The following is a 22,578-nucleotide window of genomic DNA, read 5'->3' as shown; positions in this document are numbered from 1 at the left end:
TAAGATCCCTGGAGTGTGTGGCTTAGAGGGATTGGGATTTCTTTAAGTGTAGCATGTCCAACAACTCTGGGTTTGACATGGCCTTGTATGTTAGGCAGAGATCGCCTCTGAGTAGGTGATATGTGACAGAGTATAGCTGGAGTTTCTTTAGACAGTCAGCATAAGGCATCTGCTTTAGGCCTGTGATTCTTTTTGTGAGGTATTTCTGCGGCCTTTCTAGTTGTTGCAGATGTCTTGTGAGGTACATACCAAATGGGGCATTGTTTTCTATAATGGGTCTAATGCGGGATGAGTATAGAGGGACAATGACCGCCTTTTTTCTGGATGAAAACCCCTTAGTGATGAGGTGTGCCCTGTAGAAGGATTTTCTAACTGTTGTGGCTATGTGGTTATCAAAGGTGCGACCATTATCCACCTGTGTCCCTAGGTCTCTTATCACACTTTCAGTGCTTAGTGTACTGCCACCTATGTGGTCGTTCAAAGGTATGTGTTTTTTTCCCAAAGGGGACAACTATTAATTTTTTGGCATTTGCTTGAGCCCATGGCTCTGGCACCAGGCATCTGTTTCGGTAAGGTCCTTTTGTAGTATATCCACATCATTTGGGGATTCAACAATGGCTCCCAGCTTGCAGTCATCTGTAAACTTTGTAAGTCAGAGTCCCTTAGTGTTAGTCTGTACTTCAGAGATGTAGATGCCAAACAAGAGTGGTCCCAGGACAGAACCCTATAGTACACCACTTGTCACTTGTCTGGAGCTGGATTTGGAGTCGGCTACTTTTACATTGTGTGTTCTGTCAGTAAGCCTTTTTGCAACCCGATTGACATAGGGATTAATGCCCAGCTTAGTAATTTTATCTATGATTCCAGAGTGGGGGATAGTGTCGAAAGCCTTGGCAAGGTCCAAGTAGGCTGTGTGAACCACCTTACCCTCATACATGGCTCTGGAGACTGATTCAAAGAAGTCAATCAGGTTTAGGAGACAAGATAGGCCTTCACAAACCCAAACTGGGTGGGGTCCAGTGTCTGAAGGTTGCCAATGTCTTTGCTTATAAGTTCCATGTCAATGTACATATCCTTAATAATCGAAATATGTTATGAGTGGCCACTAGTAAAGTGAATCATTTGTATCTATAGTGTCCTTTCATCTTACAGTATATCATGTATGGTCATGCGGATGAAATCTTTATGAGGCCTTGCTAAGTGCAAAAAGTAATGCTGTTTATACAATCATATTTTATATGCAGTCCACAGCTGGCCACAGCCCTCCAGTACACACCACCCTGCAGATTGTGATACTGTCTAATTCCTTTCATACTGACGTCTGTCTGTATGGGTAGCTTTAAAAGCTTATATCTTCTAACAACATATGGGAATTTCACAGAAGTAAGCATTGGGGCAATGAAGATTGTTTGAAAATTGTAATGTACAACTACAGGCATTTCTACAGCCATACAAGCCATGTGATCCGCATACTTAAATATCTTTGTACTGTCTAAATATCATCAAGTAGTAGGTGACTGGTTTAACAGAACAGGACATATTAGTCTATGGGAGTTTTTTTTTTTTTTCAACAGGATGCTGGTAACAGAATACAAGACACTAGCCAGGCAGACTGAAACAGTGCATAAAATTTGCAGCGTATCTTAAAGAAGATTCACAAAAATAAACCATAAAGCACTCAGTGATTTAATGTCTATAAACATATACACAAAAGATCAGAGAAAGATGTGCTTTCCAACAACTATACTATCTCAGAATGTATAAAATCAAGAAGACTGCATTTCGGAAATACAGTTTGAGAGTAGCATTAAACTGTTTTGCTTGAAGTAAACTTTCTCTGGTGCCAGGTTTTACAGCATTGCTTGCCAGTCATTTATAACTACTGTATTGCATAATAACATTTTATAGGAAACAAAGTAAAAGGCAGATTACTTAAATTGTATGTCCTGAGAGGTGGAAGGTGCCGTCCATTCAAACTGTATCTTCTGCTTCTTTACTTTTGTTGTGTGACTCACTGCAGCATTCTTTAAAAACAGGAAAAGAAAAGAAAAAAAACTCAGCATTATACACAATTCTACTGCTTTACCTGGAGCTACACAGTAACATAACTCATGTCTTCAGTGATATAAACCCAGTAAACCATCATAATAAACGTTAAACATGTAAATTACAAGATTTATAATGAATTATTAAAATCTGTTTGATCATTTTTAAAATCTTTCTGATAAACCATGACTAAAGAAGTAAATTGATTCAAACAGCTCTTGATACAATCATTACTAATACATTCCTCATTTAACTGTATGACTAAATAAGAACTTCAAGTAATTCCTTACTAACTGCCATAAAATCACTGATATTTGTTTGCATAAGTATATGCATTACATACCTTACAATACAGAGTTCTGCATGTAAACTTTTACATTTGCCACGTGTAGTTAGTTACAGGCTAAGATAGGTCTGAAATACACATCATCTTACTGGATACATTTAGTGTTTTTCAGTTACCCACATCAAACCTCAACATATCTTCAATATCTCTGTTTAACACAACCACTGAGAATATACCATGCAAAAATAAAAATTACAAGCACAAATGTTTTAGCCTTCAATACCAGAATGTGATTTAACAAATTCAGTTATTTCACATCACAGTGCTACTTAATAACTGAGAATATAAAGCAGCAGATTTAAATAAGTCAGCAGTACATATATCATCAGTGAATTCATCCAGCAGGGTAGAAGATTATTAAGTGCATTATTTACATGCACATACAGCAAGTACTGGAACATTACTTGAAAATTCACAGCAGTCCAGAAATGTTTTAGATTGAGTTCGATCAATAAATCCTAAATTATTTTCTAACTAGCTTGCAGTAAAATGTCGAATTTGAAAGCAGAGCACAACCTGGAGAATAAAGAGATAAGACTTTATTAGCAATGCTGTAGAATTAGATGACAAGATGGGAAAGAGAAAATGGAGAGCCAGACAAGTACATCTAGCTATTTTGTTTGTTTTTAATGTTAACACTTCTGTATGTTTTGGATGCTACTTAAATATGTGGAGTTAAAGGATATATTCCTAATTCAGGAAGGAAGGAAGGGAAAACGGAAAAACAAAGACAAGAATGAGGAAAGAAAACAATGCTAGAAGAAATGGCAAGAGAGAAATAAGTTTCTCCATAGGCTTTGGGGAGTCACTAAAAGAATGAAATCAAACAAGCAAGTGACAAGTGGGAAGTTTGGCAATCCAGCAGAATCTTACATTGAAACCCCTGTTCCTTTCTTTTGAGTGGGATAAGATGAGGTGGTCTAGGGACCTTGTGCAGATACCCACTAGGTGTCTCCCATATGAGGCATACCTGACAGGCTCACAGTAACATTAGACCTCAGAGTAAATTCAGCACACACTGGTACATTTTTATCTCGCACTGGGGAATCCCAAAGAATGAGCCTGAGACTGTTGCTAAGGTTAGGGAGTCTGGCCTACCTTCTAAGCTTGCTACCATTGCAAAACTCATCAGAAAAAAAAATGCTTAGGAAATTTATGAAACAAAGTATTTGTTGAATATATCAAAGCAAAATAAAATTCATCATATCAAAACAAGTATTTACTTAATATATTAAAACACATTGTATAAAATAGAATTCACTGCCTCTAAAACAAGAAAGTATTTACTGAATATATCAAAACACAATGTATATAAATTTGTTTATTATCAGAACAAGTTATTTAAACTTATAAATGTTTTCCTACTGAAGAAAGTATTTAACAAGTAATAAAGGGTATACTAATTTTCAGAAGTATTTTTTTCTGAATTTACTGGCAATCATATCTAATTCACAGTCACACTAATTATAAGAAGAGTGTGCTACTTCTTAATGCAAATTATGTTTTTTTTTTCAAAACATGTTGTGGGAAAGACTGTAAGCAGTCTTTGGGTGTAGCACATAATGGTAGACTGTGCTGGTGCTCTTAATGCTGACATGCATGAATGGTCAAGGTATGTGGAATGAACCCAATTAAATGTACAGTGTAGCTGACATTACTAATTATACAAGAATGGCCTCATTCTAACAAAACACAGTGTGGCCTAGAACAAGTCTTGTTGCATTGTTTGATCATTTCAGAAAAAAAAAATCTATCTCTAAATCTATTTATGGACATGGTTCATAGTTTTGCAAAATCATCTGAAATCTTAGCCATCTGCAATAGATGAGTGATTTATAATTCATAAAAGAAGAGTGAGAAAAGTTGGAAACACATGTGAATATGAATCAGGAGTCAAAAACATGTAAGACCTTTCCAATTTGAAGTGGGACAGGCTGACAGAACAAAACTGATGGACTGAAGAGTGAAATAAGTAATGACAATATATTTGCAAGAGTACTGTTAAAATCAGATTTAAGCAAGAATAATGCATTCCAAAGTTCAGAGTATGTAGAAACTGCTGCACACTATGGAATGGAACTAAAACAACAACAGTGAATCTTATTGTTAACAAAGTAGTTTCTATACCTATTCATGCTCCAGTTTGTTAATGCTCTGTTAGTTTCTGGTTATTGTTAATAAGCTCCAGAGAAGAAGGAACTGAGATCTAAGTATACATCAGAGATCTGGGAGCATTAAACAGCAAAATTTTATTTAATATAGACTTACTGGACTATAAAACTTGCAAAAATGTTTTATTTTTTTCCCCAAAAAGTTGTAGAACTTTGCAGTCATAAACTATATGCTCCAAATTGTGAATTTACTCTTAACGACCAATACCTTCCTTATTGAATACAATTTAAATTTTATGTGGAGTGATAAATGACCTGTGCAGAAATTTCCAAGAGAATATTCTCCAAAATAAAGATGATGCACTTTAAGGATACTATTTTTTTAATCTACTGTAGCTAAAGCTGAGCCACCTGTTTAGAGAGCATAATCTCAGGAGTTTTCTGTTATCCAAAATGTATACTTCCTAATTATTTATATAGTTTATATAAATGCCCTCGTGATACACAACAGTTAAGAAAATCAAGACTGGGTGAATATTCCTTTTTATTTATATCTGGGAGCTAGTCAACATTAGATATTAAAAATTGTCTATTTTTTTAGTACAAGCTATTTTTTCATATGCAGATAAATTTTACCTATTAAGTAGTCTTTGGTAAGCACTTTAGTCTCTCTGAACATTTGATTCCAATAAAATATTTTGCAAATTTTTAAGCTTAGCATGTTTGAAAGTTTAGAATATTTATACATTCTGGTATAAATCCTATAGGGAATAATGTGAAACATGTTTTTATCACTGGATATGTATATATAACATTTCTAAATGTTTTTTCAAATAATGTTTACATAAGAGGAATCTCTCAGATTACTGTTGTTTCTAAATAAACATTTCTTTAATAGCCACCTCATATTATTCAAGATCTGTATATGCTACACTGGGATACTTTTCTTTATTTAACCACAGAGTTTCATACTTTTTTTCCTGACTGGCTGAATAATCAGAATTTAACCATAAAGCTTCTGTTCTAATAACTAAAGCTTTTGCATATGTCCCTAGGTCAGGAAATACCATTCCATCATCTTTCCCTTCTCTTGTTTGATGTCCCAAAGATATGCTAGGTTTGTTCAAGAACATCAGACAAATGTCATTAAATAACTTATGTTCTTTAGAAGGAACTGAAGAAGTCTGCATAATGTAAATTGATTTTTACCAATGGCTATTTTGCCCAAACTAATCTATAGTCCATAGAAAATAATAACTTGTTTCATTAATTTATTACTGTTTTAATATTGTCTACATCTTTTTTTTATAATTTATTGTTGGCATTGGGAGGATTCATAAAGGTAATATTTCTGAATTCTAGAGCAGACCTACCACAAAGCTTTTGCTGCCTATTGACTAAGGCTACAGAAAGTATAAACATAGTATATATTTTGGGGGTACCTTTATGAATCTCCCTATCTCTTTATAAATACATGTAACAGTAACCCCTAACTATTTAATCTCTTTATTATCTCATTTAAATTCACTATTAGATACCATCAAATATGATAAATTGATAAGGTGTTAGTTTATACCTGTTGTTAACATAATATCATCATCAAATGACTGATTTTTAGAAGTCTATTGTTCATTTATTTTAAATCATATCTTATCATTAAGTTTTATATAACTGGATAGAGGTTCCATAGACAAACTCATATCATGTCTTTCCATATCTTTATTGAACGAGAAATAAAATATCCCAATTTAGTATATGACAGATGTTGATACAAATAATAACAAACATACATTTCTTAAAATCTGTACCTTTCAAATACTTTTGTTAAATAAGACCAGTTTACTGAATTGAAGCTTTATCTAGATCCAGTATAATTATGAAGAGTTCTGATTTTTTATTAGCATAATCAATCTAAGCAATTTTATTAATGTTATCCCATGTTTGCTTACTTATAGGCTCGGCCTGTAATTAGCTATTGTTTCATTAGTGTTCTACACCAGTAAACAAGTTTGAATAAAAAAATATAATAATGCATTAGAAAACTCAATTAATGTAGGTAGCATATTTTAGACTATTGAGAAATATTCACAAAAAATGTTGTATTCACCATTCAGTAATTATATAGTTCCATATTAAACAGGATAAAAATCCATCTCTATTCACTTCTTAAAGGAGAAATTATTGTACATTTCCATGATGGAAATGCATTGAATGTAGTTTTGTTTCTTGTAAATACTTTCTGTAAGACAGAAAACATCCAGAGGTAATATTACATATAATTCTGGAATGACTTTGCTACCTGAAGCCTTACTTTCCTTCAGCCTTTTAATTTGCTCATGTATTTCTGCTATCGAAACTGATTTTTCTACAATTATTTGCCCTGAAAAATATTTTTGTATATTCATACTTAACAATACAATTTATTTTTCATTTTCTTCTCTACTATTCTGCACATTAATTTTTTCACAGAGGTTTTTTTAAAAAACATCCATAACGTCTTCCACATCTATACATTTCCTATTTCTATCACTAGATATATGCTTACAACCAAATCCCCCAAAATTAGATTTTTATACAGTGAAACAGATTATACATATTTAAGATACAATTGACTTTCACTGTCTCATGTTTACAGGCACCTCCTTCTTCAAAAAAAATAATTAATTTGTGAGAGATGTATATTTAAACCCAAGGATAATCTCTCACTTCCCATATTTTAAATAAGCATTTCACCTATGTTTCTCAGTGAATAGACAACATAAACATTGTGGTGAGGATGTTCCTGAATCCAGAAAGTATACACAAAGTGAACAAATAGAGTACACTTTGTGGTAATCCTTATGAATCTGGCCTTACAGTGTATATAAAAAGTGTACACACCCCTGTTAAAATGCCAGGTTTTTGTGATATAAAAAAAATGAGACCACAATAAATCGTTTCAAAACTTTTCCCACCTTTAATGTGACTATAACCTGTACAATTCAATTGATAAACAAACAAATCTGTTAGGGGAAAAAAATGCATAAAATAAAAAATGTACAATGAGCTGGTCGCATAAGTGTGCACACCCTTAAACTAATACTTTGTTGAAGCACCTTTTGATTTAATTACAGCATTCAGTCTTCTTGGGTATGAGTCTATCAGCATGGCACATCTTGACTTGGCAATATTTGCCCACTCTTCCTTGCAAAAGCGCTCCATATCTGACAGATTGCGAGGATATATCTTGTGCACAGCCCTCTTCAGGTCACCGCACAGATTTTCTATTGGATTAAGGTCTGAGCTCTGGACCATTCCAAACTTTAATTTTCTTCTGGTGAAGCCATTCTTTTGTTGATTTGGATCTATGCTTGGGGGTCATTGTCATGTTGAAAGGGGAAATTCCCCTTCATCTTCAGATTTCTAGCAGATGCCTGAAGGTTTTGGGCCAAAAGTGACTGGTATTTAGAACTGTTTATAATTCTCTCCACCTTGACTAAAGCCCCAGTTCCAGCTGAAGAAAAGCAACCACAATGCATGATACTGCCACCCACCACCATGCTTCACCATGGGCATGCTGTTCTTTTGGTTGTTTTTGCGCCAAACGTACCTTTTGGAATTGTGGCCAAAAAGTTCAACCTTGGTCTCATAAGACTAAAGCACATTTTCCCACATGCTTTTGGGAGACTTGATATATTTTTTTTTTCAAATTTTAGCCAGGCCTAGATGTTTTTCTGTGTAAAAAAAGGCTTCCATCTTGCAACCCTACCCCAAAGGCCAGACATATGGAGAATACGGGAGATTGTTGTCACATGTAGTACACAACCAGAACTTGCCAGAAATTCCTGCAGCTCCTTCAGTGTTGCTCTAGGTCTCTTGGCAGCCTCCCTGACCAGTTTTCATCTTGTCTTTTCATCATTTTTGGGGAGACATCTAGTTCTTTGCAACATCACTGTTGTCCCATATTTTCTCTACTTTTTGATGACTGTCTTCACTGTGTTCCATGGTATATCCAATGCTGTGGAAATTTTTTTGTACCCATCTCCTGACTGATACCTTTCAACAATGAGATCCCTTTGATGCTTTATAAGCTCTCTGTGAACCATGGCTTTTGCTGTAGCAGGCAACTGAGTAAATGTCAGGAAAATCCTACTAGGACAGCTGAACTTTATTTGGGGATAAACAGCATCTCTTTAATTGATGGCATGTGTGTACCCAAGAAGACTGAATGTTGTAATTAAAGCAAAAGGTGCTTCAACAAAGTATTAGTTTAAAGGTGTGCATACTTATGCAACCAGCTTATTGTACGTTTTTTATTTTTTATATTTTCCCCCTAACAGATTTGTTTTTCAATCGAATTGTACAGGTTATAGATCACATTAAAGGTGGGAAAAGTTTTGAAATTATATATTTTGGTCTCATTTTTTATATCACAAAATGCTTGCATTTTAGCAGGGATGTGTACATTTTTTATATATCCATTTTATAGCCAATGCTATGTCGACACAGGCTAAAGTTCTATAGAACACTCTCCAGGTATCCCAGACAGGTCATCAGTAGACCAATGCCTCAACTGCACAATCTAACCCTACTCCAGTACCCATACCTATTGAACTTGCTCATGTTACTATCCATGAAATGTATGTGCCTATGCCTTTAAGGTTCATGAAGCACACATACACACACACACACACACACACACACACACACACACACACACACACACACACACACACACACACACACAAGCAGATGTCCTAATCATACATAAATCTACTGTTCACCACAATGGTGCTCCACTCACTGGGCTGATCAAGGACATGGTGACAGGTGACAGTGAATTGTTTCTCTTGTGCTAAGGAGTATATGATGTTAGGTGATCCACCCTAGTAAACAAACAGAGCCATGATGAATCTGACAAGACATACAAATCTAGTCTTTAGCAGTATCTCACCTTTACCAAGAATAATACCTCAACTCAAACAAAAGATAACTTACTTCAACAACTCGTTCAGTAATTAGATCTTTATAAGGGGTATGGCTGGCCAGTAATCAAGGAGCCTGAATCCTCACCACTGACACTGGAGAGGGGCGTGCACTTGGAATACAAATGGATACACTCATTATTTCCAGATGCAGAACTCTCTGTATCAAACACAATTTCCCTTAAGAGCACACATGGAACACACTTAACCCGGGGTCTGGATGTCTCTATATCTGTCTCCCTCCAGATCCCCAATAAGTTTTTCCACTTGAACAGCTGTACAGGGTTAGATCCTCAGCATAGTGTCCAAGACAAGTCCTCCAGTACCATCTCTGTAAATTCAGTACTCTGTGTCCTTGCCCCAAATAGCTGACACACACAAATTTTGAGAGATTTGATTTACACACCACACACACACACACACACACACACACACACACACACACACACACACACACACACACGCACACCTGGGAAAGGCTGGCAGAGATCTACCAACTATGCTCCCTACTGCCCAGACTATAAGGGAGATTCACTGCCACCAGACACTTCACAATCAGCTACTCTAAGGCCCTTAACAAATGGGTCCAAATTATACTGTGTAATATTAATATTAATACAAATGGTAGTAGTTCATCAAGATGCCTAGGCCTTCTGGAGTGGCCTACACAGTTTTACCAAATAAATATAAGTACTCTCAAAGGTTAGATACTCTCTACAAGAACCAGCCATGATAAAAGTTTTAAATATTTTTAATAAGAAATAATGAAAGTACATGAAAATACTGAATATATCTTCAGAGTAAATCACAGAGTTTAAATCACAGGAAATACTGAAAAGAACATTGAAGGACAGACTCAGACAAATAAAGAAAAACAATATCTAAACTAAGCTTCACTATATTCCTGACTGAATATAAGATAATTTACCATTTCCTAGTTAAGTTACTTACTTGGGCAAGGCAAGAAGAAATATCTGATCATCTTTCTAGTCAGACTCGAAACATACACGGCGTCTCCCCTTCTTTACAAAAGCTAACAGATAATGGCTGCTCCCAGACCTACCAGCTCTGCAACTACTCAACACTGTGGGGTGACATTTAATGATTTAACAGCTCATTTACATTTCCCTTATTTTTCTTAAAATAAGTCAGCTGGTTAACCATTGCTGTGCCAGTGTCCTCTATCGAAACATATACATTGAATTCAATTACCATAATATGTTAACAGTTCTCTTCATTTCAGCAGGGTGCACTGTTGATACCTTTTAACACAATTAACACAATTAACACATGCAGAGCTCACAAACACATTTTCAGCAGAAGCATCTGTACAAATCAGCTTGATATACAAATGACATAATTATTTAAAAATTCCAGCTAGCTGTGTTGGCACAAGTCTTGCATGCACTGCCCTACTTCTCCTGGCATGGCTGGCAGTACCTCCTATCATCACAAGGGGTTAGAATGTTTGTCAGCAAGGGAAGGTAATATTCAACAGTTACACTGTTTCACTAGGTGCAGCGGACTTCTCTCCCTTCAAGGCTTCTGCATACAAATAAAGAATGTGTTTCCCCAACAGTGCCTTTTTTAGGCAGAGTCAAACTTGTATAACTACCAACTTAAATTGCAGTCTGAGCTATCTTGATTTGTCACTGCTCAATTCTAGGAGTCCAAGCAAAAAATGTCCAACACTGTATAATTATAAAACATGTTTCAATGTGTTAGTAACACTGCATCATTACCCGGGACTTACACCTATCACTCAGATTCTCTGAGAAGGACAGAGGCTATCCATGTTGATTCTCAGTCAAATCATCTCACAACAAATACCTGGAAGCAGTGTTATCAATAAACAAATCAAATGATCACATTATTGCTAACTAGAGATCTCCCTGTATGTCCCCTAGTAACCATTTTGCATCTTTAGACCAACTATAAAATATACCTTTTTACATATAATACTATTTTCCTAGAAGACTAAATGCCTGTCCATTAATTGTTAAATGTTATACCACCAATAGATATGCAAACAGGCGAATTCACCTTGAGCCATATTTTACACTATAGAGTGGTAAGAGGAAATGAGGATGTCCAGCACAGAGGTGGATGGATTGCATGAGTGTCAAAGAAGGAATGAGTGTGGCATTGAACCGAGGGAAAGATGGTATCAGTTAACATGATACCCCAACCCCATGTAGAAAATGGGAAAAAAGGGGGCTGATGATGATGATGATGATGATGAGATATGCAGAGAGGTTCCTAAACTTTATAAAGGCAATTTGCTGGACCAAACTTTTCCTTCCCCTACTACAGGGTCCAGTATCCTAGAACTCTTTTTAGCTAAGACTGTCCCTGTTTCTTCTATATCTCTAGTCAACTATTCTTTGATCAAATCCAGTTATCATGCAGTCTCTTAAAACTGAACCCATGTCACTTATAGACCCTATTATATTAAAAAAATTTCCATAGTAAATTTCCTACCACTCTTTGATGACCTAAAATTCAACAGTTCCCACATCTTGATGACTGTAGTATGAAGGTTGCCACATATATCACTGACTTCTACTGTCATCTAAAATTCTGCTTAAAAACAATCAATCCCCATCTGTCTCAAGTATGGAGGCACAATTCAAAAATAAAATTCTGTGAGTGCACTGGAAATAAACAAGCTCTACAATAAAGAAAAATCTACAAAAAAATAAAAAATATATATTGCCTTAACTTACCCTAATAAGTTCATCTGCTCTTTATGAAAATAATCATAAACTGGTTTCTATGAACCTTAGAAGAATCAAAAAATGCAAGGACAGATATGAAGTTAAATATCATTGTCTCCATCAAGGATAAAATAAGGCCTTATTCAACTTTGTCAAAAAACTCAAATAAATTACTTAATACTATATAAATCTTAAGAATAAAAACAGAAAAATATCCAGAAACGCTTAAGGACGAATGCTTAGGAATCACCGAAAACAAAGCTGACCAATACAATCAAATTACACTTTTATTCAAAAAATTGATTTAGCGCTTTCATCAACCAAAATGTTGACTTCATCAGAATACTAAATAGATATCACTGATACATTTTACACTATTTAGATTTGGCACCAAAAAATCAAAACCTATCAGCAAGCAGCAAATGCATGTTTTAAAATTTAAAGTAATACTATATATCATTAAAGTTCATATTGCCAAATACTAAACCATAAAAATAATTAATGATAAACACTTCAACCTTTCAATATATCTGTTATATATAAAAACTTAGTAAAAACATTTTTACATAAAAAAAATATATATATGTATATGAAACATGTAAGGACAAGATACTTTATAGTTTAGCTAATAAAACTGGCTTAATAGGTACACTGTCATTCAAACCTGGGTACTAGTAACATCTAAGAGCAATTGCCACTTCATTTCTTTTTCACCTAACAATGTCTTGATGTTCCCACCCCTAGGATTAATGAATACCGAATTTAATATAGCAAACTTAAAGTGGTGATGGTCACCTTTATTTGCAATGTGTCTATATAGGGCATTATTGGAATCTTTTCTCCTTATACAGTATAAGTGGTCATATATTCTGTTTTTAAACATTATATCGTTTTTTCTTACATAAAACTCAGGGCACACCATACATTTTTCTAAATATACAATATGCTTAGTGTTGCAGTTACCATTTTTAAAACTAATTTTCATCCTGTTGACATTTTCCAAAATAATACTATCTACATCCAATATATAACTACAATAATTACAACCTCCACACTTTCGTGTGCGTCCCTTCTTATTAGATTTTCTTAAATGTGTATTACATACCTCCAAGTTGCTCTTAATGTTTCTATCTATCTTGTAAACAAATTTTGGTATATCATCAATTATTTGAGATATGTCATCATCAGCCTTGAGTATATTCCAATTATCAGATATCAGTTTCTTCACCCTGTCTGCAAGAGGGCCATATTTTACTATACAAGCTCTATTGTATTGGGGTACACTATTCACATTTGTATTGGTGTCAAATTGAGGTATTCCTATCCCCAGTAAAGGTTTATATTTGTTGCCCCACTCTCTAATAACATAATGAGCTACATCTTCTATTAACCTTTTGGGTAACCTCTCCAAAAATAATATAATCTATTTCCTGGACCATATCCTTGTAGCAGGAAGTCATCCATGCCGGTGATATAAATAGGAACTGCTGGAGAGACAAGTAGGTATCCAGAGACTATCCAGTCTCTGGAACAGGCTCCCAATCCATGTGAATCAGATTTCCTCCCTAACCTAATTCAACTGCAACTTGGACAACTGGATGGGGAAACAGGAATTTCATTTCTGGTTTGGCACCTATGTCTCTAATGGACATAGGCCACCTGTAAAAGATTCATCTCCCAGGCCCCTGCTTGTAAATTTTTTATCTTGCAAGCCCCTTCCTACACTTATCAAGGGTATCAGAATTTGTCAGAAATTTGGGATGCATGGCTAGGCTTAAAAAGGCCTTGTGGTCGTTAGCCTAGTAAACACCTATGAATCTATGAAAGATCATGATCTGTTTGAACTCTTACATCTTTGCAAGATCGTCAATAACCCTAATACCTGTTCTAAAGACCTGATTCACTCCTGTAACACAGACAAATCCTACTGGTGAGGTGGATATTTGTCCCAACATAGTTCACACTTGTAGAAAAAACTTCTGTTACAGAAACAATGTAGCTCACCATTCATTCTTAAAACATGCCTTGATAAGTGAATGGAAATATATAAATTCACCCACAGGCTATGCAATCAGGCTTTTGATAGGGAATGCTAAATGCTGTAACTTCACTGGCTAGGTTGTTAATGACCATCTGCCTAGTATATACACCTATGAACCAATGAAGAGAGAGAAAGAGAGAGAGAGAGAGAGAGAGAGAGAGTTGGAGGGAGGTAGATATATATTATAGAAATCATAATGTAAAATGACTTATCAAAGCTTATATTTTCTTGTATACATTTTTTGTTAAAACTAGATCTATACATATACAATTCTTCTTGAAATAGAACTGAAAACATTTCACTTTAAAAACACAGTTATGAAATAGTCTGCAAAATGATGACGTTAAGTAAGGAACAGGTTTGCTCCTGAATATTATATTCAGCTATAGCAGTATGAGATAATAACACATATGAAAACTGCTAAAAAATAAGTTACATACCTCTTTCCTACTGCAGGTAAGGGTTTGAGATTTTGAGTCTAGGATGGTAAATGTTCCAAGAAATTCATTAGTTCCAACTGATACACTCTCTAGTAGAAATCCTGTAAATTGTTGACCGGACAAGCCTTCCAGTGTGACTTTAAGGAATGATAAAAACAGTTGTCAGTTACTGCATATAAAAGACAAAGATGGTTTTAGTAACAGAACAATGCACATACACACACACACACACACACACACACACACACACACACACACACACACACACACACACACACACACACACACACACACACACACACACACACACATTACTCTGCTACTCTCTCACTTCTTTACTCACTCACAAATACAGACTACAAAGCACTGCCCAAGAACTCAACATAGAAATCTGAATAGTTATTCTGATACTTTTTATCCATTAAATGCAAAACTCCAGATATGATTTCCAAAAAAATGTACTTAGTAATATTGGTTAGGATATAATAAAAAAAAAATACTCCCTTGGCATTAAACAGATTGGAATGTGCTACAAAGAATGAAAGTTTGTGGAACACTTACAAATATTAATATGTTATAAACAATATGTTGTCCCTCAAGCAGAACAAAAACAACCTGAAGTAGGAAATGTTATATGAGAATACAAGACATGTGATCTGATTCTGCTGCTGTGAGGTACAAGATATCATCCGTGCATCAGGATTTACACAGATACTAATTCACTATACCTCAAGCATCTTCTGAAGACATGCACAACTCCCTACTTCTAGATCACAGCACCAGAATTATCCATTCTGAAGACTTAAACCTTGGCTGTGATAGAAATAGGACCTGCCTGGGAGGGATTACTGATGGGGCTAGGATTGTGGAAGGGAATGCTAGTTTACAGATATCAGATATGGTTTCTCTGAGCCATGCTGCTATGGTAACAGTGAGCTTTTCAGAAGTATGGAAGGAGCACCTACGTCTGACTACTTGAATCTCGGGGTGCCCTGAGGTGAAGTCACGACTGCAATAAGCTATCCTGGAACTGACCACTGACACCCTAACCTTGTCCTTATCTAGGTCCACAGAGGTCTGCTGAGGACGAGATTAATTATGTTGGTCAGACTGCATTTTTCATTAAAGCAAAGTGATGCATGGGAAAACGGTTAATCAGACATGGACAGCTGGTGATGGTGGTTGAGAAGCTAGGACCTCAGAAACTTACAAGAAAGCCAAAGAAGAAAGCATAGAAGTTGAGATGTGAGCAAGGGAAGTTAAGACCCATTTCTTAAAGGATCTATGCCTGTTACAGAATGATACTGTGGTAGCACAAAAAATGGTGACTTTTGAGTGAAATGTGTGCATCTTACTGGCCAAAGTAAGTCAAGTCAAGGACCGGTGGGTGGCTGAGAAGAAGCAGACAATAAAGAAAACTCTGTCAAGGAAGCCTCTCAAGCAATATTGGTGCGTTCCATGATCATTAAAGTAGGCAATTTGAACTCTGATTTTGATTTATACTCCTTTAGGCTCCATAAGATGTTATCAATTTCTTGGAAGAGAAGTAGGAAAACTCATGATTTTCTCTTACCTACTTGCACTTTACTTTGCTCTTATGAGAAGAAACAGGCTGAGTACCATAAGATCTCACACTTTGTACCGTAAGAACACCATTTCCAGCTCCAAACCCTTCATCTTCTGGAATACTAGACTATTTCATGTGTATATGCCAGTGATGACACTTAGCAGCACTCTTATGCTTCCAATACATTTTGCAAGCTCTACTGGCATGTTTAATGACAAAAACAAATAAACAGTGTAAGTGCCTACTCACAGTTGAAATGATTGTGTCTTTCGGCTTTTCCCAGTTAGGGGTCGCCACAGCAGAAATCCGGTCTGCTAATGATTGGTAGTTGATTTTTACGTGCCGAGTTACCAGCCCTGACGCACAACCTTCAACGAAGGTACGCCCATTAACACGTCTCCAAGCAGAAGATGCTCTAGCTGAGAATCAAACCGGACAGTGTCTTACTGTAAGCGACAACGCTACCGCAGCACCGCCTATTCACAGTTGAAATATGCTTGCCAAAACTACACTTACTCTCAATAGTTGTACCTCCACATAGGAGGCAAAATCTGCCAAGTAATACCACAGAAACATGAAACTTTCAAGCAAACTTCTTCTTGTGAAAAAAAGACTGAAGCTAAAAGCTGTTGTTTCTCTAAAATGGAATACAATACCAACTTCTCACCTGCCTCCTCAAACAATGTGCTCTCTTTCCTAAAACTGATTCAAGCACCCTAAAACTCACTCCACCAATGGACAATTAAAATAAAGCAGCGGAATGTGGGATGGATGAGAATGAGTCAGCAAATGGGCAGGGTTCTGTGTGGTGAATAGTCCCAAGGATTCCTTCAGCCAGAATTCTACACTGTCATGTCAGTCATTATTCACTGTGGCAATACTTCACTACATGTTATGTTTCTATAGCAGTACAGCACAGACTTTCTATCAGCATTGTTTAACTGGAAAATAAATGCATTTATTTTTATTAGATTTTAAGCAACATCACCACAGGGGCCATGCTCTGCTTTACAACGAGTGAGAAAAATGTTATGTCTTATTCTGATTGGAATTCTCCTACTGTACACCAACCTTCTAATTTTTGCTATTAAGATAGTACTTCAGCTGAAAAACTCTTATAACACAATAATTCCCTTCTATTTTTCCATATTTGCGTTACAGCTTTCCCCTCACAACCTAACCCTCTGTCCCACAAATTCCCTACTGAGTCTTGTTACTGAGTTCAACTATTTCTCCTCACCCAGTGCCCAAATCTATACACAGATAACCTTTTCAGGGCACTCTACTCTGACCTATATACCCTAAAGTTCCAGTACAGAACTCTAACTAAACAATCATTAAATTGCAACACCAATCTTTCCCTAGAGTGTATTATGTGTTAGTTTGCAACAGATGTATAAAAAAAAAATCTGAACTTACGTATTATCGCAACCACACACTGTCAGCATTCACGGCATTCTCTGCAACATTCCATTCTCAGTGAACTAACGTGTTGCTGAGAATGCTGTGAATGTTGAGAATATGTGGTTGCGATAATACATTAACCATACTCTTTTAAACCGTCCTTGTATGCAATCATGGTGTTATTTTTTCAGCGTGGTTGCATTAAGAATTATCGCAACCATACTGAAACCATAAGCAGAAGACATGTTTTTTTTTTTAAGACAGTATTATCGCAGCCACACTTGGCGATGCTTTCTGTGTTGGCTGTTATGCAACCACACTTCCCCTTGGAAAACAGTGTCACAGAAGAGCTTTTCCTGAATATGTTTTGTTTTGGGACGAAAAAGTCAACTTCTTCTGTTATCAGCTTTATTTCTGTATTTCTGCAATATTTTCTGATGCCATCATATTAGATTACATGACTTGCTTGGAATCTGTGTCTTCACAACCATGCTAAATATGTGTACTAACTCTTAGACTGATATACTTCACAACAGGGGGAAATACTCCAAGGTAAAGCCATGTTAGGTGTAGCATACATTCCTCCACATTATCACCAAACCAGACACAGTCATTCCAGTAGCTGTAAGTACACTTTAGACGCTTTAGAATATGAACATGAACGTGCTAGACGGCCAGAGAGAAAGCTGACAATGTGTGTGGTTGCGATAATACGTAAGTACCAAAAAATCACTTGAACCAAGACAGGTAGGTCACACAACACTCGATTATTGAAAAATAATAAAAACATGAAGTTTAAAAACTTTCACCCAGAGGGCTTCCTCAGGCATTTTTAAACTTTGTGTTTTTTATTGTTTTACCTTAAATCGAGTGTTGTGTGCCCTACCTGCCTTGGTTATAGTGATTTTTCTTTCCTACATATATTTGTCTTTGAAATTCCCTGGTTTTACTGGTGGTTCATCTGTTTCTTCAGTTATTTTCCAATAGAAACAGCATCACTTAACTGCATAGCATCAAATGAAGATGGCCTTCATTATTGTATGTCTCACAACTTCCCCAACAGGATAAATTTCAGACATGCAAATAGTCAACATTTGACTCTGTAGCTCATGTTAGGACCATATTCTGACAGCAGATTTGTATGATTCATTTATTTATACAATGTACCCACAACCATTTCACAATGAAAACCAAACTATGATGGAAATCTTGGGTAGTTTACAACTTGTGCATTCCGATTGAAGGTGCAAAATAGGGCCATCTGGAAAAAAAATGGATTGAGAGTATTAGGAGGGGCACTGATGTTATTTCTTATTGGGCGGGATACAGAGTCAGACATTGCCTTGAACTGACCTTGTGGAAGAGACTAGAAGTGGCTAGTGTTTATAGAATAGTCTAGAATTTCTTTGGACAACCCATTGCTGAACATTGCACTTTCATGCAATATTCAACTTTACCCTTATTTATTACTAATCTGGTCTCCTGACTGTCTTAAGACGTATGTCACATTTATTATGATTGGATGGGTTCGATTTCTGGTCTAACCAAGATACACTTCCAAGTTTAATAAGTTATCTTATATTGTCTATAATGAAAGGGTTTTGTGTGCCAGAGTTTCTAATTTTTTTTTTAAGAGGAAAGGACTGGTCTTGAATTGGATAAAGAATGTTGTACAGGTTGGAGAGACCTGAAATAAGATTAGCACATGACTATAGAGAGGATAAGCTGGAAGTGAAAAGTTAGGAATGAAGGTACCTGCAGCATTGCCTGACACAGCTCTGCTCTGAATGATTTGAAAAGGGTATTTTTCCTTTGAGAGATGATTTAGACGAAATGGGTAATAGTCACTGAGAGGGTTAGGACAGATCTAATAGCTGAACAATTTTTCAGGTGTGTTAGTGAGCATTATTTTCAGAAGAGTAAGTCTGAAATAGGCATAATTAGGCCTAGTCCTGTCCTTGACTACCTCGGTAAGCTTATAGGATGAGGCTACTCTTTAGTTGCAGTTTTAATGAGCCTGACCAATTGAGGTTTAGATTCCCAACTATAATTAAGTTTACTGTTTCTGGTGTGTTTTGTGATGGTAAATAATGTATTTTCACAAAGGGAAATATTTGACGGTGGTGGAATACATAGAACTGCGATGAGTAATTCAGCATGTACCCCAAGAAGGACTTGTACTGGTAGTGAGTTAGGGCCCCTGCCTGTGTTGGAGTTATTTTAGATTATTAAGGTGGGACTTAAACTGGTATCTTTTACATGAACAATGCCATGCCACTCTCTTTACGGGAAGTAGCCTGGTTATAAGTGAAAATATTATACCTGTTGGAAAAATATTGTCACACATGTGAGGAGTCATTAAGCCAAGATTCCATGAGGGCATTTAGTTTTTATGGGTTAAGATGAGACCAACATTGGAGATGGGGCCATTGGATGTTAATGATATAAACATTAAAAGAGTTGAGAAAGATGTTTCTGCTGAGTTTAGTAGGTCCTGATGAAGCCTGCAGAGATCCAAGGTTAGATTGAATGTCACCAGCTAGTACAAGTAGGAATGTGGAAATAATGACATGAACCTGCTGGGGAAGTGGATGTATTGCAAATTTGAAGCAAATATGTATAAATAAGAGACTTATTAGTAAGTTGAGGAGCAAAAATAAGAGATGCCCACCAAGATGATATATGAACATGCAAAGGTTTTGTGGTGTCAGCAATAGTAAAGCTAAAGGAGAGGGGGTCAAATGTCCCTTGTACACTGTGCAAAAACAGATGAAAATAAGTTGGATGAAAATATTAAGGGTTAGCTTAATTCTGGTAAGGAAATCCTACTGGAGGAAGGTAACGGAGTGTGAAAAAGAAAGGGTAAGAAGAGGACTAGGTAGAGGATGAGAAAGCAGTAGTATGGATAGTGGCTATGTGAGTACGAGTTTACAGTGTATTTCTGAAAGAAGATTAAGAGATAGTAATGTGACAGAGAAAGTAAAGAAGAGAGAGATAGGTACAGTTACAGGATAACTGACTGGAGCTGGTAGGTGCAGTTACAGGATAACTGACTGGAGCTGGTAGGTGCAGTTACAGGATAACTGACTGGAGCTGGTAGGTGCAGTTACAGGATAACTGACTGGAGCTGGTAGGTGCAGTTACAGGATAACTGACTGGAGCTGGTAGGTGCAGTTACAGGATAACTGACTAGAGCTGGTAGGTGCAGTTACAGGATAACTGACTGGAGCTGGTAGGTGCAGTTACAGGATAACTGACTGGAGCTGGTAGGTGCAGTTACAGGATAACTGACTGGAGCTGGTAGGTGCAGTTACAGGATAACTGACTGGAGCTGGTAGGTGCAGTTACAGGATAACTGACTGGAGCTGGTAGGTGAAGTTACTGGGTAACTGAATGGAGTTGAGAAGGGCTGGAGTGAGGATAGAATAAAGATAATTATGTGGGGATGTGTGGGAATAGGAGGTTGGGTATACGTGTGGAATGAAGCCAAGTGCAAAGTTGTGGATTCAACCAGCCTCTCAGTGAAAACAACCAGTAAAATATGGAAAATGAAATTAAGACAGAAAGATAGAAGAAAATGCTAGCGTACTGAAAACCAGTAGCAAAGACAGAATGTTTAAAGTGGGATGGTATGAGGGATATAGGAATATTAATTAGATTAAAGGAAGGTGGAAGGTTACAGGTGTTAGGATCAGCGTTCAGAAGAGAGAAAAAAAAGAGGAAGAGGTGAGTAGAGGAGTGAGAAATAATAATAATATACAATGGTGGGCAGTGGGGAGGATGGGGAGGTTAGTGGAGACTACTTGCATAAACTAAATAAGACAGTAACAGATATGGGGAGAGGTACACAGAATTAAAAATCCATGAATGGTTCTTACTTTCAGTTCCAGGTAGAATGACTAAATTGGTTTCAGAGCAGAAGCTACTACTAAGCCAAACCACTTTCTGAATTTGGTGGAAGGGCCTTATGCTGTGGAATGGAGACTTTTCAGGATTTCTTGTGCAGTCAGACTCGGGGCCTTATGTTGAAAAAATCCCAGAGAGCCTTACACCACCTGATAGTGAGAACAAACCTGGGAGATACTGCCTACCAAGTTGTAAAGTAAGGCATGAGAGAAAGTTGCTGTGATATAAACTAATGTGACAAAATTATATTTGCACACATATATACATGAAATTTGACTTTTTAAGCATAAGTAGACACTTCATTTTATAAGTACAATGTAACAGGGATGTGTACAAGTGACCAAAGGACATACTGACCTCATGCCTTGCTACACCCCTGTTCATGGATAATATCTGTCTGATAACTATCCCTTTCATTGATTTTTTGCTTCCTTGTAAACTTATATTAAATAGACAACAAGAAAATGGCTTTGTTAACGGAATATCCATCAGTTTAAGCTGTTAGCCCATTCCTAAAGCATAACACAGGCAGTGAATGAAGTATTTGACATTAAGACATTGCAGAAAAATTCCTTCAAATTAGTATTAACAGTTCTATAGCTTAATCAATAAGCTTGCTGAGGCAGGTGAGAGCTGAAAAGACAACAGCAAGTTACCTTAGATCAGTTTCCATTGGAGTCACTCAGGTGTCATTGTTGTGATCATTCCTACCTAGTCTATCTTTATCACATGCAACTACAAGTTGGTAAATTGTGGTTAGTAAAATGCCATCATGGGTACAAACTCAGTAATATAATTACTTCCATTAAGTATTCCAAAATACTCGAGTTTAAACAAAATCAGTATTTTGTGAAATAACCGTTATGACTCTCAGTGCTACCAAATGTAATATTATAAGATGTGAAAATAAATACTTTAACTTCAAAAATTAATTGGGAGACACAAAAAGCAGTCAATGAAATACAAAAAGAATAAAAAAAAAAACAAAAACAAAAAAAACAAGGAACCATTCAGATAAGAAATTAAGCTTTGATTA

General features: G+C 36.2%; 1 protein-coding gene across 2 annotated transcripts in view; it reads right to left on the bottom strand.

Annotated features, from left to right (window-relative positions):
- LOC122813500 (putative ferric-chelate reductase 1) overlaps positions 1–22,578 on the bottom strand; it is a 948,313-nt gene that overhangs the window by 731,907 nt on the left and 193,828 nt on the right. For both annotated transcript variants that reach the window (XM_044085846.1, XM_044085847.1), the window contains exons 3-4: positions 14,666–14,802; positions 1,933–2,024 (exon numbers count right to left, since the gene is read on the bottom strand). In XM_044085846.1, coding sequence (XP_043941781.1) covers positions 1,933–2,024; positions 14,666–14,802 — 229 coding nt within the window. The remainder of the gene's footprint in view (positions 1–1,932; positions 2,025–14,665; positions 14,803–22,578) is intronic.

Source organism: Protopterus annectens, chromosome 10.part0, assembly GCF_019279795.1.
Source record: "Protopterus annectens isolate FY-2018-M chromosome 10.part0, PAN1.0, whole genome shotgun sequence".
NCBI lineage: Eukaryota > Metazoa > Chordata > Ceratodontiformes > Protopteridae > Protopterus > Protopterus annectens.
The sequence above is the reverse complement of the archived record's forward strand: the minus strand, read 5'-3'. Positions and strand labels throughout refer to the sequence as shown.